This window comes from Topomyia yanbarensis, chromosome 1, assembly GCF_030247195.1.
Source record: "Topomyia yanbarensis strain Yona2022 chromosome 1, ASM3024719v1, whole genome shotgun sequence".
NCBI lineage: Eukaryota > Metazoa > Arthropoda > Insecta > Diptera > Culicidae > Topomyia > Topomyia yanbarensis.
Genome location: NC_080670.1, coordinates 4,152,211 through 4,170,990, shown reverse-complemented (window position 1 = coordinate 4,170,990; position 18,780 = coordinate 4,152,211). Strand labels below are relative to the sequence as shown.

General features: G+C 38.8%; 2 protein-coding genes across 5 annotated transcripts; one reads left to right on the top strand and one right to left on the bottom strand.

Annotated features, from left to right (window-relative positions):
- Positions 1-116: 116 nt before the first annotated feature.
- Positions 117-13,675, bottom strand: LOC131676676 (zinc finger protein 675-like). Of its 4 annotated transcripts, XR_009303218.1 has the most exons (6): positions 13,337-13,675; positions 11,691-13,286; positions 11,486-11,623; positions 452-603; positions 305-375; positions 117-233 (listed from the first exon to the last, which is right to left on the bottom strand). XR_009303218.1 is itself a non-coding variant. In XM_058955916.1 (4 exons), exons 1-3 carry the CDS (start codon positions 13,570-13,572, stop codon positions 11,491-11,493), a joined length of 1,965 nt encoding a protein of 654 aa, XP_058811899.1. In that variant the 5' UTR covers positions 13,573-13,675; the 3' UTR covers positions 160-603; positions 11,486-11,490. The 4 variants fall into 4 exon arrangements, 2 of the variants coding, with proteins under 2 accessions (XP_058811899.1, XP_058811898.1); XR_009303217.1 differs by having other exon boundaries at positions 305-603; XM_058955916.1 differs by having other exon boundaries at positions 160-603.
- On the top strand, positions 3,559-6,082 carry LOC131676675 (zinc finger protein ZFP2-like). Its single transcript, XM_058955914.1, has 3 exons — positions 3,559-3,985; positions 4,044-5,657; positions 5,719-6,082. Exons 1-3 carry the CDS (start codon positions 3,753-3,755, stop codon positions 5,861-5,863), a joined length of 1,992 nt encoding a protein of 663 aa, XP_058811897.1. The 5' UTR covers positions 3,559-3,752; the 3' UTR covers positions 5,864-6,082.
- Positions 13,676-18,780: the final 5,105 nt, after the last annotated feature.

Here is an 18,780-nt window from a genome sequence, read left to right as displayed (position 1 = left end):
TTTATATAACAGACTAGCAGAGAGAAAAACAGTAAAACTAGCAACTATGAATGTAAACTGGCATCACGGAAGCTCCCATAAGCTTTGCATGGGTTTCCTCTTACACTTCCCCTCTCAAAACCATCATGCTCGTCTGGCTGCACTTTTTGACAGTCCGTTTGGCTGAAATTTTTGACACTTCGCTAGTCTGTGTATAAAGTGTCTGTTGTGCTCCAACCGCTTCAGCTTAATCCCTAATAAAAGAATTGTACACGAACTTTAATTTCTAATATTGCTCACCATTCCATTTTTTTAGATGACCCACCTTCTTAAGGTTAGTTTACGGTTCGGGAAACGTGTCACGGGATTTTGCCACCCTGTGTTTTTAAATGGAACCTGGAATTTTAAATTTCTTTGTGGGAAATGAGTACATAAAAATAACAGGTTCCATGAAGTGTAAAGGCTACTGTACATTTAAAGATCGCCGGATTTTGCTCCCGATGTATTTCAAATGGGGGATGGATTTCCATTTTCCGAGACAGAAAAAAGTCGTTTCCGTGATTAAAATTCGACACAAAATCCCGGTCCTCATTCCATGATCAAATTTCCGAGCTGTACAGCTACCTGAAACCAAACAACGGAAAACGTCACGGATTTTAAAAATTCTACAACATAAAAAATCCGGCCGAATGAATTGTTTCCGACAGGAAAAGTGTTTTTTTTTCCTTGTCCTGATACTAGGTGTAAACCAACAGAATACCGTATGCAATAAAATTACAATTTTATAAAGTTTAAAATTCGGTGCTATTTTGATGCTGTTGGTATATTTTTAAAGCACCATAATTTTTGGTTGCACAGCTTGAAGAGATATCCAACTTAAAATTTTCCGTGATCAAAATTTGGTACAAATAGTTTTCCACCACGAGAGATTACTTTAATCTTACTTCACTTCCGTGTATGCCCATCTTTCTCTCTCAAAAATCCAAATACCTTTGTTTCACAGGCCTGTTTGAATTATTGGTTCGCTTTGTGTATTCTGGTAAAGCGTTGAACTAGTTATCCTCATAGTCAGAGATGTGCGGAGGAAAAAACAGACAAATTAGAAACCTTTCATTCCGTTGTTATAAGCTAGCATGCTACCCAGAGATGCCAGATTTGCAGACAAGTCTGCAAATTCGCAGACTTTTAATTTAAGCTGCAGATTTTTTCGATGACGCAGATATTTGCAGATTTTCTAGTTTGGTTGCAGATATTTGCAGATTTTTTAGTTTTGTTGCAGATATTTGCAGATTTTTGAATATAAAGGCTTTTAGTTACACTAGCTTTCCTGACATTTTTTGTTCTTCCCAGACTTTTAAAATTATTACTGCAGACATTTGAAAAAAGTACCTGGCATCTCTGATGCTACCAAATAATGGCTGGTTTGTATCGGCTGACTCAAAAATTTGAAAGCTTCGCTGCCTCAATATGGCGTCTTCGCTTATCTCTCCCTAAAGGATGACGTTGAACAAATTGTAAATTTAAAATAAGTAGTTCTGCGTACAAGATTTCTTAGCACTCAACGATCTCCAACTGTCTGATTTCATACCGGTACACATCTCTTTCATACACAACAGTGCCAAAGATAAACTCAAGATTGCTACGTCCCGAACAAGAAATTGAAAACTTATGGTTCAGCAACCGTGCACCGGTGAACTCCATAATAGTATGCTCAAATACAAATTATTACATATAATAATACATATTTGTATTTTGTATGCTTTTGTTCTCGTTGACAGGCGTCAATCGCGCCAACAAAATTCCATGGATACACATCAAACAAACTGTGAAAAACATGATGTAAACATGTAAGTTAAGTCCGTTTTAATTAGAACTTATAATGTATAACAAAAATTCGTTTACAGCCAAGAGGACGACTAGAAATAGTGAAGGTGGGTTCTTTTTTCACATGTATTAGCTCGGTTATATTCCTCAGAAGAAATTACGCAAATCGAGTGTTTACAATATGAAAGAAGAAGATTGATTCCCTAAATTTAGCACGATCCATATTTAAGCACGTCGGTCGAGATTAAAACAATTTTCACTGCAAGAAACCTTCCGGTTAACTCAGCTACGTCTTTGTAGGTGGAAAAAATCATTAGGACGCTGGTTACAATAATCATTGTAATAATAAAAACGACGCGTATAGACTTAACCAGCTGCGTTGGTATTGTTCCGTTTTGACGTTTGACGTTTGGGAAGAAAACTAATCGTTTACACGGCGATTTGGGAGGAAAACAAACCGCTTCTGGACTTCAGGGGAGGGCGGTAATATAAATGTGTGTATTTTAAACGTCAGATATGTCAATATCGACGCCGTTTGATGTTTGAAAAACTTCTCAACCGTCAATATGACGGTGAACTGTTTTCGTCGAGGGGTCGCATTGAATTGGTGCATGGAAAATCCCGGACCACTCTACCTTGAGTTTATCTCTGACAGTGCTAGAATGGTACTGTGGTGCCGTAAAGGGGTGTAAGGAGGAGGGGGGGGGGCGATGGACCGCGACCATCGTGGTGGATTCTATATATGAACATTTCAACTATAACTATGAATTTGAAATAAAAATGTTTAAAAAGGAATTCGAAACGGGCTTCAATGGAAAACACATGATAGCTACAAAATTTCTAAATGAAAAAATTGGTTAGTTGTGTGAAGTTCCGTCAACGTTGGCTCCTTGGTACTAAAGCTTTGCGGAAGCATCCATTTTATTAAATCGGCGAGAAAAGGTTTTACGCCGAATATTGGATTATTGCAGTTTTTGGAAGCAGTGCTAATTCAAAAATCAATCATTCAATTTTGGTTGTAAACCCATATACTATTTTTAGTCTTTTTCGATGCAGCTGACATTAGCTTTACGATAGTCGATTTTTTCACTTTTTTGTATGTAAAATGAGAAATAAAAAATATTTTACGAAATTGAATTATTAGGTTAATTCTATTTAATAAAGAAAGACCGATAATGACAAAAGGACGCATGTTTACATTTTCGTAGGAAATGGATTAACAATCGTTCTGAGGTTGGACTGCACTTTGAAAGCTAAGTTCTATCAATCTATTCACGCAAAAATAAAACAACCCACAGAATAAGTTATTTTAACTTAAATTTAGGTACTTTTGAGTTGTGCGTCGCTTTCGCACTTATTAGTGTTGCCAAAAACAAAACGAGAGATTCGACTCAGTCGAGGTCTTCCGTGCAGTAAGGTACTTTTGAGTTGTTTGTGGTATACTCAAAATTAGGTAAATTCAACATAAATTTAAGTCAATTAAACTTAAGGTTGAGTTATGATTTTTGCCGTAGTTAAATGGAAACTACCTTAAACACGGTTTATCTAATTTTACCTTCCTGAAGATACCACGAGATTGAGTCGAAAGTATTCAATTTTAGGTAGTTTCTCGTTGGCGTGTATGTAATGATTTTTTTTATTCATTAAATGAATAAAACATTTTTTTTAATGTTCCAAAAGCCCTAAAAGCCAATGTGCTATTATTTCTTATCTTCCTCTATATAAGCTTAGGTGGACCCCTCTTCGCGTTGACATTTAAATTTTTAAATGCTGTCAGTAAATAATTTAGCGTCAACGGTGTGCTGAAATTCTCTGTTCAGTAATTAGATATTATTGTGTTTATTTCCAACGATAGTCAGTATATAAAATATACTTTAAAAATCTGGTTAAAGTAATTTAGTAAACACTACGTGCATTCTTTCGCTGCGATCAAAAAGTACCCATTCGGTATGCCCTGCCTTGTACCGACCTGTGACAGCAATGGGGTAACATTGAAGCCGTTCCCCAATGTCGCTATGCTTGCGGAACGCTGGCTCGAAGCAATTCATCTAGGATGTGGACTCGTGATAGAAGTTGTAAACGATCAGGATCATCTCGAAATTTGTGATGCACACTTTCCGCCTTTGGGGAACTCAAAATTGGACGGTTGCCGCTACCGTGAACCCAGCAGATTTGCGAACTGGTGAGTAGTTTTCAGCTCCGTAGCTTGCCGAACTTTAACGTTGAACATTTTACCGCAGTGATGGAAGCTACGTGGACGTAAGCAGTTGTCGCCTTTGTCTTGGATTCTATCACAAAACCGCCATGGTCATGCCAAAATCGACCTCTAGCGAGAAACGTCTTGTATCCAATATTTACGAATTATTCAATATAGATCTCCAACACGATGATCTGCTGACATTAATTTGCCAAGAATGTTTGGTCCGAATTGAGATACTAAGTACGATCAAACAAAAAATCACGGAAACGGATCGCGCATATCAACAACTGGTGCGGATTGGACAGGAACATATCTTAGCACACACTGTTAAGATCGAACCAGATCCCTTTCCAGATGAAATTATTAAGGAAGAAGCGCTTTCGGAAGATTTGTTCGATCCGGAACCGTATGTGGAAGATAACAGCAGTGACGAGTGGAAACCGGATGAGTCCGAAATATCCTCAAAGGTACAAAAAAGCCAACCGAAGCGAGGTGTTAAACGCACTAAACGTGAACAAAAGAAAGAACCACGAGTTAAGCACGAAAAAAAGAAGGAAAGTGTTGTGGAGAATGTTAAGCGAAAGTGCTATATATGTAAAACATTTCTCGCCGATGCCAATGAATTGGTATCTCATCTCATAGAAAACCATACCAGTGAAAAGGTTTATCGATGCGAGGAATGTTCACTGGATATCCCCGTTTTGACAATGTACAATCGTCACTTGAGCAGACACGATGAAACGGAAAGGCCAATCAAATGCAGCGATTGTCCTTTGCGATTTGTGTCACCTCTGCAGTGTAAGAATCATGAAAATATAATTCATGGAGCAAAGCACAACATAAAGTTAGGCAAACATAGGGAAAGGGAAATAATCTGTGAAATGTGTGGTGAAAAATTTCCACAAAAAGGTAGACTTAAAGATCACATTCAGAAGGTGCATCTGAAAATCGGAATTCCCAAGTGCGACAAATGCGATAAAACTTTCACGACCACACATAGCCTCGAGCGACATATGCTGCTGCATACCAACGTGAAACCTTACTCTTGCGATCAGTGTGATATGACCTTTCGGCGTTTACTCGATATGCGGCGCCATAAGAGTGTGGTTCACGATGGCATTAATCCGTACGTCTGTGCTGATTGTGGTAAAGAATTCAGAGGCTATCAAGCCCTGTATTGGCACCGTCAGAAAACTCATCTAGGGAAAGCAGATGCCCGTAGCGCTGCCAAACGAACAAGTTATCTATATGACATTTGTAAACTTTGCGATGCACGCTTCGGCAAAATGACCGAATTGGTTGAACACATTAAACAAGATCATAGTGACATAGATTATCCTCTTATAAAATGTGCGGAGTGTCCCCAAACCTTCTTCACCCCTCAGCATCTATCGAAGCATAAATCCATCCACACTGACAAGTATGCCTGTGCACTATGCGGCACTCGCCACTGCAACACGTACCAACTGCAGTGTCACATAGATTCCAAACATCCCGATGGACGTACGTTCGAATGCCCGACCTGCGGAAAGCAATACAAAACAACACGTGCTCTAACGATACATATTGCGCTTCATACCAAACCGAGACGGTTTCAGTGCGAGTATTGCCAAAAGGCATTCGCCCGGAATTGCGAGCTGATCATTCACACACGGTACGAAATGATTACTCTCGATTCGAGTGTGAACTTGAAGTTTTCGTTTTTTTTCTTTCAGTATTCACACCGGAGAGAAACCGTTCGAATGCGTTGGTTGTCTCAAGCGTTTCAGCGATGACGGGACATTTCATAAGCATAAAAAGAAATGTCAAGTGCTCAAAACAGTAAGCGAACAGACGGCCAGTACGGACGAAGAGGATTGAGTTTGATACGGAAATTGTAGAATATTGTTCTTTGTTTATAAACTATGAATTTTCTGCATGAATAAAAAATTATTTTTCTTTGAATAAACCGCATACACTTGGTCGATCGATAGGTGTGCGAATTGGTCTTGTGCCGATAACTGTCGACCGACATGGTCGATTCTTCATTGTCGATTGGTCTGACTGATTATGCCCGGTCAAACCATTCGGAATTTGATTCGGAATCCTGAATGGAGTCAGTATGGATTCCAAATCAAATGCAACAACCGATTCTGAGTCGGAATCGGTTGTTGCATTTGATCTGGAATCCATAATGACTCCATTCAGAAATCCGAACCGGAATGAGTTTAACTGGTTTAACTGGGTGATGGCTGGATCACAGTAAACATGCTTTGTTTGGTGACGCTCAGTTCATTTATGGCAGAAATTTTTTTTTGAGAGATCGCAGTAAGCTACGGAAGAAAACGAACGAAAAAAATATCAGTTGGCAGTTTGTCGTCTCGGCGTTCAAAATATGTTCGCGTATTTTTGTCGATTTGTCCATCCAGTTGAGTTACTTTTCCCTGGTTTAACAGCCACGAAAAAATTTAATCCGTCATAATCTTCCATAAAATTAAAAATTGCACGAATAATTAATAACTGTGATTTTTAGGCAATACGAAAGGAAAAGTGTACCAATTGTCGTTTACTATTTCAGAATAGCTAAAACAACATTCCAAAATGCTGGAATGTAACACGTATTATCCAGTTCCATAGCGTTCGGTTGGCCCGCACCAAGGGCGCCAAACCTTATGAGGAAGGATAATCATGAAACAATTTAGAAAATAATTGGAATAAATCAAATTCAGTGTGCCACTACCAGATACATACTAAATTCAAGCATGATTTTTGAAAACAGCGAAACTCGCACTTGACCCAAACAGAGAAAACGGCGATGACATTTTCGAAGTTTTGTTTTAAATGCTATTTAAAAACCATACCGATTTTTACACCAAATATTCATCCAAAATGCTCACCAAAGACGCCTTTCCATTGAATGGAACGAACATTCGCGATCAAGACATTTAAAAGAGCGGATTGAAGAAAAAATAAAGTTACGATGTTATTAGTACCACGCTCACAGTTTCGTCGTTTTACTTTCGTTGGTTTGGTATCTTTGTTGCACTTACGTTATTTCAGTTTCGTCAATTGTGGTGACTAATCTTATCATTTTTTAATCAATTCTATGACTGAACTGTTCCGCCGAGGCAGTATGCCAATGAGGACAACCAACATTTGTAGTTTGTCACTTCTGAGCAGTGTGTTGAAGACAAATAAAGGTTACGTTATTCTGAGCATCACTCTTACACTTTCGACATTTTTCAATTAGTCGATTTTAGTGTCTCATTTTTGCTCGCATTGTCACAAGTATTTAGATTTGATCTACTGTAGGATAGATTTAGATAATCAAAAATAAAAATGTGCTGAAAGTGCATTAGTGGTGCTTAGAATAACATTACTTGCATTCTTTTTCTCTAAAATATTTGCTAGAATTAAGGAACTGCGTGCTCTTGTTCCCCTTATAGAAACATTACCTATATTGAGCATTTTAGTAGAAAAAATGTAGTATATTTTAATGATTTAGTTACAAAAACCGATTAAATTAAAATAACGTATGTGTTACAGCAGTACCAAACCTAACGTAACTAACATAACGAAACTGTATTTATGCACTGTTGACGTGTCAGTTGTTTGTTCGTCATTATTTCGATTGCGCATTTTTCAGCTGCATTACCGAATAATGAAACGAATGTTTGTCAGCATGTACATTAAGATGCGTAGAATGCGGGGGAGTGATAATCTCAGTTTGTTTACATTTGTTAGTTACGGTGTTTTCAAAAATCATGCTTGAATTATTGTTCGTAAGTAGAACTGAGAACGGAGGCCAATGTCAACAACAAAGGGACACAAAACAGATTTCACGACAGGCTCAAGAGGGCTCGCTACGGCGCTTTCTCAAGCTGTTATATTTGGTGCCCCAAAAGACTAACTTTAGCCTTTTCAAGAAATCTCATCTGCCCAGTTTTTAGGTGCAGTAACAAGGCGAGATGTTAGAGTCCCACTCTTCCAAAGCTAAGAGATCACAATATTTTACAATGAACGATGTAGCTCTTCAGTTTTTCTGCAAAAGAGAGCATTGCTATTTTGTATGATCGACTGTTTTTAATCAGCATTCAAAAGCTATTTAAAATAAGGCAGTAATGTCCTGCCTTATATTTTTCCAAAGCGACTTTAAAAAGCATTTAAAACTAGTCGCGCCGTCGATCTCTACTTTGTATGCGGAAATGTAGACACGGTAGTGCTTTATAAAATAGTTGTCATTATCATTTGCTTTGTTTAGATAGGCAATAACAATTCTAAGCATATTTGAACGAACTTTCGCGATATCAGTCGCGACTGAAATTTTTCTGTGTCAGCTCTTTAGAGTAGGTCTTTTTCAGGTTAGTCCACAGCACGGTCTGAGAGCACGACGCAAATCTGATTCCTCGGTCAGTCTTCTGTAAATCAAAGTGTCAGTTTTTTTCAAGTTTCCAATAACGGAAATATTTTTTTTTTGTGAACGAACAGATATTCAAAAAAATTTATTCGAATATTTCTGGGTTGAATTTTCCAATAAATCGTCTGCTCAGTTAACCGATATGCATGTACAGCCTTCTAGAAAAAGCCGTCGCCAATGCTACTCCCGCACGATTAAATCAATCATTTTTTTAATAAATCAGCCAGGATTATTTTTTGGACAATGTTCAGAAATTTGTGGAACGTTTTTGTACCAATTGTTGTTCAAAGAATTCCAGCAGATTATCACAGTCTCGATTGAAAACCGCTGGACAACGTGGAAACAATCGTTGGAACTATTTCAAAATGTCAACGGCATAGCAATTGCTTCCAGCAAGAGATCGTTTTTGCTACACTATGATGATCCGGAAGTGTAGAGTATCTTTTTTAATATCGATGCAGTCCCACCAGTGGCGAGGCGATACATTTTCTAGATCCGTTGTCAAGCGTACCGTATAAGAGAGTTTTATTTCGGAGAATGGCCCAGCAAGGAAACGTAAATGCCGAGAAGCTTAGTCACCCTCCGTTACGTTAATAAGTATTAAAGGCGAGATTAAAGGTAAATTTGGTGCAATATGAGGTATTTAAAGAGAACATGCAGGTACGCAGCCACTAAAATCATGACATGAAGGCAAATGCACACTCCGCGCAAAAGTCAATGGTTGGCAACAATGACTGGAAAACGTCAACAAAAGAGAGGGAAAAAAGCGAAAAAGAACAGCGTCGACCGCGTGTTCGGTTGAAGGTATCTTTTTTTTTCCTGGCGGTGTAAGAGTGTGGACATGTCCGCAACACGATTTTTGTGAAAAGAAAAAGGTGGCCGGAGTGAAACTGCGTGGTGATGTCGACCAGCTGGTTGAAATCAGGTCCCGGTGTGGAGTTGCGTGACGTGAACTCGAAATTTTCCTGACTGTGCGAGAAGGCGGACGTATCCGTAACACGATCCGTGAATATTAAGATATTGGCAGTGAAACCGCATGGTAGTGACGACAAAAAGTAGTTAAGCTTGCCAACAGGTACAATCCGGTCGCGGCGTGAAAGTGCGCTACGTGAACTTTACGATTCCGGGCTGTGCGAAAGCGCAAACACTTAAATAACCTAAAACGCAAAGTGACGAAAAGGGAGAAGAAAATGTTAGCAAAATCGGAGTAGAGAGAAGGGAAGCAGTCAGATTGGCGGCGACTGCGACAATTAAGGTACCGTCACCGTCAGAGAATGTCAGAAAGTATGTGATTGATGGCCAGTCAGCGGGAAGCAATTGTATGCAACAACAAAAAAACCCGCCACCCAGAGTTGATTAACGCGAGGCCCTGGGTAAAATGACTTAATTGTGCCGAGCAAAGGGAAGACCCTCAATCGATTCTCGAGATCGTATGATGACCGCAAGCATGACGTCGTCATTAAGATGAATGCACCTCTTTTTACCTTCCATTTAGAACCATATATGATTTAGGGTAATAGATTTGGGAAGAGCCAAATTTTTTTCCGCAAATTTATGGAACACTAGCTCTCGAAAAAGGGGATTCTACCGACTAACAACAAGGTAAGCGCCGTACAAAGCTTCTGGGGACCCCACGGAAATGCACAGCTTTCTGAGATTGGTAAAGAAAATAAGCAATAGACGTCAAGTTATGCTAACAATATCGAACCCAAAACATGTGATGTTCTATAACCCCACACATATAACGACTTTGGTCACAGATGCAAGCGATAATGGTTTAGGATTCTGCCACAAACGGTGAGATCAACGACGCGCGCCGTAGGCTAAGCTAGCAACATTATTTAAAAAAATAACTCTAGATAAAGAAGTACTAGCAATCGTGTGGGCTACAGAACGCTTCGAGATGAACCTGCAAGGATTGAATAATATCATTCCAACCGATCCTAAGCCAGCACAATTTATTTTAGGTGAATCATCTACTTCAGACCAGCACCAAGTGCGATCGGTTCCAATGATGCGAAAACTATCGACAGAGCTCCTGAAGAGGTACTCTGTTCTACTGTGGAGGTGAACAAGCCAAAGGCTACAACCATGAGCGAGGTCATCCAGGGCTGTAAGGAAGATGAAGAAATCGGAAAGGTCAAAAAGGCGCTGCACAACGACTGTTTGGACACCATCAAGGCAAGGGGCACACGCCATCCAAAGGAGTAGTGTTTCACCAAAGAAAAAAGAAAATAGTGATCCCGGAAAACCTTCGCCAAACTGTGCTTCAACTCGCTTATGTTGGGCACCCTGAGACAGAGAAAATGAAACGGTTAATCAGTACAGCAACTTGGTGTTTCAGTGTGGATGCAGCAGTCGAGAGAAATTCTGCACCTATTCCATGGATTGTTAGATAGTGGGACAAAGGAGCACGCCAAAGACGTTGCACATAAGTGAATTGCTGTTAGTCCGCTTCCAAACTGTAAATACGGTTTTGATCTGATAGACCTCAGCAGACCATAGCAGATTCGCAGTGGCCAAGAAAATGATTCACACAACATCCGCAGATGTCCTTTGAATCTTGAGGCAAATTTTCACATGGATAGGTTTACAAATTGTACTGCAAGGTGACAATTTCTCTAGCCAGAAGCTCAACTAGCAATTTAGTATAGGAAAATCTATACTAAATAATCAGAAAGGGTTATGAGGCTGTGTCTAGAGAAGTTTCTGTCTATGAAAAACAAAATAAAAAATGTGCCCCGGTTTTGTCAGTCTAAAATACACCAAGGAGCTGATAAAAATTGTCTAGCTAAAAGCTATGCCCTTTGCCAAACTTTAATTAATTACTTGCCGCTTGGATAGTGCTGAGTATTTGCCTGCACTCATAAGCAAACAAATGTCAAGTTTCCCATCCCGACCGTCAGAGGCGACTGCAATAGAAATTACACCTTGCGAAAGCCGACTCAGCAACAATTGTATCGTTCTATCACTACCACCCCTACAGGATCTTTCTCTATAACGCAATAACAAAGCCCCACCGATAAATCTCCCGTACCGGCGCATCTGTATTCCTACCACACATAGTTGAACCCACAATCAATTACCTTTCTCAATTTTCATCCACGCGTTCGATCTTCGCAATGAACGGTTGACAGCGCTTCTTATGCTTGCAGAATGTCCCGTCGTCGCCGAAACGTTGCAGACAGCCAACGCATTGAAAAGGTTTCTCTCCCGTATGGGTGCTGAAAGCAGTTCCGACCGTTAACTACACTCAATAAGAAAACCTATCAGAAAAAAAAACTATACTACCGTCGGTGAATGATCAGCTGACATTTTCGCCCGAACACTTTCGGACAGAACTCGCACTGGAACAGTTTCTCCTTGGTGTGTAGAGCAACATGTGTCGCAAGATGACGCTCGGTTTTGAACGTTTTCCCGCAGGTCGGACAATCGAATGTACGACCATCCGAATGTTTGGACTCCATATGAAACTGTAGCCGCTGATTATCGCAATGACGAGCACCGCACAGCTTGCAAGCATACTTATCGGTGTGAACCGATTTGTGCTGCGATAATCGACTCGAAGTGAGAAAAGTCTTAGGACACTCTGCACACTTAATGAGCGGGTAATCCAGGCCAGCGTGCTCCCGCTGAATGTGTTCGACCAATTCGCTAACTTTAGCTAAACGTATTTGGCAAAGTTTGCAAACCTCGAACTGACATGCTTGCTTTTTCGTAGCGGGACCTTTCGCACGATGCAGATGTTCGCTCTGCCGGTGCCAATACAAAGCTTGATAGCCTTTGAACTCCTTGTTACACTCGGTACAAACGTGAGGATTTTTCCCTTCGTGAACCATGCTCTTATGATGACGCATATTCAGCAAACGACGGAAACTCATACCACACTGATCGCAGGTGTACGGTTTTTCGTTAGTATGCAGCAACATGTGTCGTTCAAGGCTGTTCTTGGCCGTAAAAACTTTATCGCAAATGCTACACTTGGGAATTCCAACTTTCAAATGTACTTTCTGAATATGATCCTTGAGCCTACCTTTATGCGTGAACTCCTTACCGCATACCTCACAGATCCGCACCTTTTCAGAATGTTTAGCCTCTTTAATATCGTGATTCGCTCCGTGGATTTTATTTTCGTGACTCTTACACTGTAACAGCGACGCAAATCGCAGTGGACAAACATTGCATTTGTGGGGCCGCTCCGTTTCATCATGCCGGCTCAAATGACGATTATATTTGGCTAACCCTGGAATATCCAGGGAACATTCGATGCATCGATATCCATCTTTGGAGGTGTGTTTTTCCGTCAGATGCAGAACTAAATCGTTAGCATCAGCACATACGGTGACACAGATGTAGCATTTTCTTTCCGCGTGGTCTACTAAATTGATTGGTGGCTTGGGCTTCTTAACCTCTTTTCTAGACTGTTTCAGGTTTCGTTTCCGTCGACCTTTGCGTGTTTTTGGCGGTGTTTCAGACTCTTCCGTTTTACAGCCATCGTCGCTACTATCCTCTTCAACTAAAGTCTCCGGTTCGAGAAAATCATCGAAGCGTACATCTTCCATTATAATATCCATCGGAAAGTGCTCTTGTTCAATTTTGATGTCTAAATTCTGCAACTGTTCTTGCCCCATCTTAACCAATTGCTGGTATGCAATTGACGTTTCCGCGAATTTTAGCTTGATCGTACTAAGGATGTCAATTTGAACGAGACACTCCTGACAAATTAGCGTCAGCACGTCCTTTTTCCGAAGACTAATGTTAAAGTTTTCCTGAACGAGGGATGCAATCAGTTTCTCCCCAATAGTGGATTTTGGATCAATCATGTCAGTACTGTGGTGGAACGCCAAACATAACCGGCAACTGCTCACTTCCACGTAGCTTCCTTCACTATAATGAAATATTTGAGACGAAGATACTATTAGTAATTCATTTCTTACCAATTCGTGAATCTACTCGGTTCTCGATAGCTGCATTCATCTGAAGATGAATTTTCAGAATACATGAAGTGCAAATCACAAATCTCGAGATTATCCAAATTTTTCGCAGTTTGTATCCCGACACCGCAACCCAGCTGAATCGCCTCAAGCCAACGTTCCGTTAGTGCATTGTTGTTAGGGAATCGTTTTAAGGTTCCCTGGCAGCTGCTGTCACAGGTTGGTACAATGCAGGGCATGGTTCCGCATCCGCCGTTGCAACTAATTCACGTAGAATCCGACAACTTTCACTTAGATACTATACGGATCTTCGACTGATCATAATTTCGACTGCATCAAAACATCAAAATAATCAGAGATGCCAGGTACTTTTTTCAAATGTCTGCAATAATAATTTTAAAAGTCTGGGAAGAACAAAAAATGTCAGGAAAGCTAGTGTAACCAAAAGCCTTTATATTCAAAAATCTGCAAATATCTGCAGCCAAACTAAAAAATCTGCAAATATCTGCAACCAAACGGAAAAATCTGCAAATATCTGCGTTATCGAAAAAATCTGCAGCTTAAATTAAAAGTCTGCGAATTTGCAGACTTGTCTGCAAATCTGGCATCTCTGAAAATAATGTTCTTTCAACGCTCAATGCAGAGATGCCAGGTACTTTTTTCAAATGTCTGCAACAATAATTTTAAATGTCTGGGAAGAACAAAAAATGTCAGGAAAGCTAGTGTAACCAAAAGCCTTTATATTCAAAAATCTGCAAATATCTGCAACAAAACTAAAAAATCTGCAAATATCTGCAACCAAACTAGAAAATCTGCAAATATCTGCATCATCGAAAAAATCTGCAGCTTATATTAAAAGTCTGCGAATTTGCAGACTTGTCTGCAAACCTGGCATCTCTGGCTCAATGCTGGCTTTTTTGACAGTTGACAGCATCAGCAACTAATGTCGTTTTCGCTTGAAGCAGAAACTCAGTTTCGGACCTAACTGCTGTCAAACCGTTTGTTTGAAGCAAGTTTCCAACCTAGGTTATGCTCCACTGAACTGAAAACCGGGTTGGGTTCCAACCTGAAATATATTTCGGGTTCGCTCACACCACCGCTGTTTGGCGAGAACCCAACTCAGTTTCATTAAAAACGTTCGTTTGAAGCAACTAACCTGGGTTAGTTTCTAGGTTCTCAATCGAAAACGACATAAGGGGTCCAATCGAGGGATTGCCCTTCCTATGATCATTCTCAGGGATAGACCGAATTATGGTCTTGTAAAATTTTGGTCTTGTCAAACTGCAAATGACGTGAAAACCCAAGATGGTACCAGATAAGGTAAAGGTATACGTAAAGCGAGAGTTTTGGTTTTACGATTGGCAAGATCGACATTGCGTAAATACTGATTCACTTCCCAAAAAAGAGGTCAATAAAAACGAAATTAATTAAAACAATGTTTTGAATATAGAAACTAGTGCTTTCAGCCTCTCAAAGCGTTTGCCACCAAAAATATTATTGTACACACATGCATACACCTTATGCAGATTATCTTGAATCTGTTTTGCGTTTGTCAAATCTGCCACTCTTCTTATTCTTATCTGGACACGCTCTTTTTCCCTTTGGGGCAGACCCTCGGGTCCAATAATAAGCGTGGAGGGAATAATCGTAAGCGCTAAAATATTAAACGGTTGTTTACAAGACACGCACCTTCGGGTTTGTAAATTATTAACTTGAAGAACATTTCTCGACAAACATATGATTACGGCCTAAAAGCCAACTGTCAAAATCCACTTTGAATGGAAATTCCGGACAAACCGTTACAAATTTTGCTAATATTATGATGGTAAAGGTATTTACATCAGAATTAACAAGCGCAAAGTTAACACAGGTTGAATTGGGTCATTAAATGATAAAAAAAATCTTTTTTTATTACATACATCGATAAAGCTGATTTTCGTGATCAGAACAATGTTTTTTTCCAACTCAGGAAACGTGAAAATAAAATTTAAACTTAAAATAAAGAAATATGTTGACAGTCTTGATTTGACACTATCAGAAGCATTTGACATAACGAATTTCCGACAAATGATGCGCTGTCAGAAAAATTGAATACATGTTTTCCCGCAGGGTTATTTTTATTTGACATTAACGCCATCCAATGCATATAGTTTTTTTCATTTTGCATGTTGTCTTGATAGGCCAGATGTAAACAACCGCAGTTTTTCTATGTATGGTTGTCTATGTTTACGTAAGATTTATTTTAAAAAAACAAAAAAAATCGTTTTTACGCATTACAACAATTTTTTTTAAATTACAATAGCATTTATCCTACAAACAATCATAAAACAATAAATATTATAGTTTTCACTGTTTCAACATTGTTCGACGCAGAGTTCTCACAGTAGATTTGCAATAAAATTTCATGTAACAATCAATTTTACTGTTCAGCAAAAAACTGATACAGTAAATTCACATTGAATTTTACTGTTTTCGAGAAAAAAATGTATGCAAAAAAATCGATTTTTTCAATGTTAAGATACATAACCACCCCCCTTTTTTACTGTAAAAGTCAATTTTACATTGGAATTTACTGTCGATACGTTAATGTTTATTGTTTTTGTATTGTAGCATAAGACTAGAATTTACTGTAAATTATTGTAAAATTACTGTACTGTCACAGTGAGAATTATGGTTTTGTTACTGTACATTTCTATTCGGGTAGCCTGCACGACTCATAGGCACGGTATAGACCAGCAATACGCCATCTCGCTTTTGTTCCGCCATCGTTGCTTGGAATTGCGAGAAAAATCCTTCCAAAACACACAGACAAACGCTCCCCTTTCGTGGCTAATATCAAATGCAAAAGATATAACAGCTATTCTACCAGCAGCAGTGGTGATAACCCATCTCGTTCTGTCAACAGAGTAGGTATGACAATGAAGGAATTCGATCAGAAATCCTTTTATATCAAGCGATGAAATGTGTAGGACGCTTATGAGTGTCGAGATGAGGTCTGTGTCAGGAAAAGTCTTGTGCAAATTTGTGAAAACTGTATGTTTTCTCTATTTCATGCAGATTTACGGATTAGTGTGCTAAAAAAATACGGATAAATCTGATAACATTTTGTAACTGGAAATTTCCTGAATCGGCTCCGTTCGAATAATGAAAATAGATGAACAATTAACAAAACGTAAGCGAAAAAATTTTCAAAATTAAATTTAAGTTACATTGTAAAGAGCTAATTCGTGGAAACTAGTAAAATTATGGCACGGGAAATCATTCAACGAGGTTTGAAACTGTTTTCGTGTTTTAACAAACGATTGTTAATCAGTTCCACCTCCCCGTTCCAGAAACTTTTTCAACTATTTCCAAACTATTCATATAATACTCACCACATTCCGAATAAAACTGATATAGTCCATCATTATAATTCAACTATTACTAGCTTCAGTGAACCTTTTCAATATCTTCCGTGCATCCTATATTGAAGAATTGTATACTACATTTTACTTCTGTGTCGGAGGTTAATACTGCTCTGGTTGCCTTTGTTATTCGTATATCTGTTTACTCTTCGACATAATAAGATATGCTATACTGACGTCAAATTATAACAATAGCGAAAATTATTGCAAATTTTATCGCTCTTTTTCTCTATTTCACATAGTAAAGCAGCCACCTCCTTAAGGATGTAGCGAAGATCGTGGAGTAAGGCCATGTCATAGTGTCCTCGGTGTCGGTAGGAGTTCTGCGATACCACAAAGTTGCCGATGCCCATATTAGACTCAATCACTCCGTACTAAGTTGAATCTCTAATTGAAATGTCAGGTGAGATTTTTGGTGTTCCAGGAAGCGCTAAAACTCTGCTTAATCTCAATTTCCAAGGAATCTTTTCCGTCTATAATTTTTAGGAGCAGTAAAAATGTTCCCACCTAAGGTTCGGCAGAGTAAGCCTCTTTCTAACTCATCAGATCATAACCAATTATTTATAATGATGAGTTACGTAGCTTTTTTTTAGTATTTTAGTAGTAGTATAGGAAAAGAGTGCTCAGAGCGTACACATTCAATTCAGTTTGGTAACCTTAATTTAACTAGTCAGTAAAATTCAACTGATAGCTCAGCAAAGTGGCTTTAATTTACTGATTTTCAGCGATGTATTTTTCGAGTTTCAGCAAAAAAAAAAACGTCACGTTTACTGAGATCTCGGTAAAAACTTGGTTAGCTGAGTGATAAAATTATGTATGTATATCAGAGCTTAAACAAATTGACATCGCTGCATGAACTTGAAAGAAAACGAAATTCAATTCATACCCGCTACGGTGAATGAAATTTTGCGTTCGTTTCCATCGTCATTCGTTCTCCCGACGCAGCGCTTTCAGGTACGGACATATTCGGTATCAGAACCAGTGTTGGGAAATTATCAAAAAATCAAAAATCGGTAACGCATAAAATTACTACTGATTCTCTTACTCGATATTTATTATCAGCAAAATCACGGATGAGTTTAGCAATACAATGAAAATGTGAAATCCATTACGCCTTCTTCGATCTCATCATCGTGATAAGTTTTTCTTTCACACGTACTCATAAAATCATCTAAAGAGAAAATCAATCTCACCAATTATCAATGATGTGTGATATTGATGATTTTATTATGCGCATAAACTGCTATATCAGTTTCGTCTGCCATTTTGCAGTAGCTGCGATTGAACAACTAGAGCTGAATATAACGGGAGATGCGTGAAGTTAATTAGGGCCCAACACATTTGTTTAGGGGGAAAATGTTCACGTATGCAGCGAACCAAAATATTAATTTAACGTTATAGTACATATAGTACTTGTCCTTATACTATTAAACATGTTTGAGAATTTTAGTTGACCTGTTGGGTTTACATCGTGATCACCAAAGCCGCCAAAACACTAGAAACCCGGAAACTTCACACGGTTTCTCTGCTGTTAGGGAGTTTGTGTGAGTGTAAAACCGACTACACCAGTGTAATGCATTGTCAAAAACGAAAATGCCATTAGCTGTGTGTTCTACTAATAGAGCCTACAAAATATGATGAGAGTGTTTAGCCAGAGACAGATCATCAAACGCTGAGAAAAATTGTTCACGATTTTTTAATAAAATTTCTTCTGCTCAAATGTGTAGCAATCACGTGATGATTTTATTTTGGTTACCGTTGCGTGAACAGTAATGGGTGACAACGGGCACATAAAATTGAAAACGAGAATACTAGATCAACACCACTCTCGGTATATCAAGTTATAAGGTTTGTGATGTCAGGTGGTAATAATGAAAACGATTATCATCGATGATTTTTTTCGACGGTGATCATTGATTTTTAATTTTTTGATTATGATTATGACAACACTGATCAGAACCAAAGTGAATTTTATTTCTATGCTAGCTCTGAGAGGGATTATTGATCAAAAGTGCACCAGATATAGATTACGCAGTTCACTTA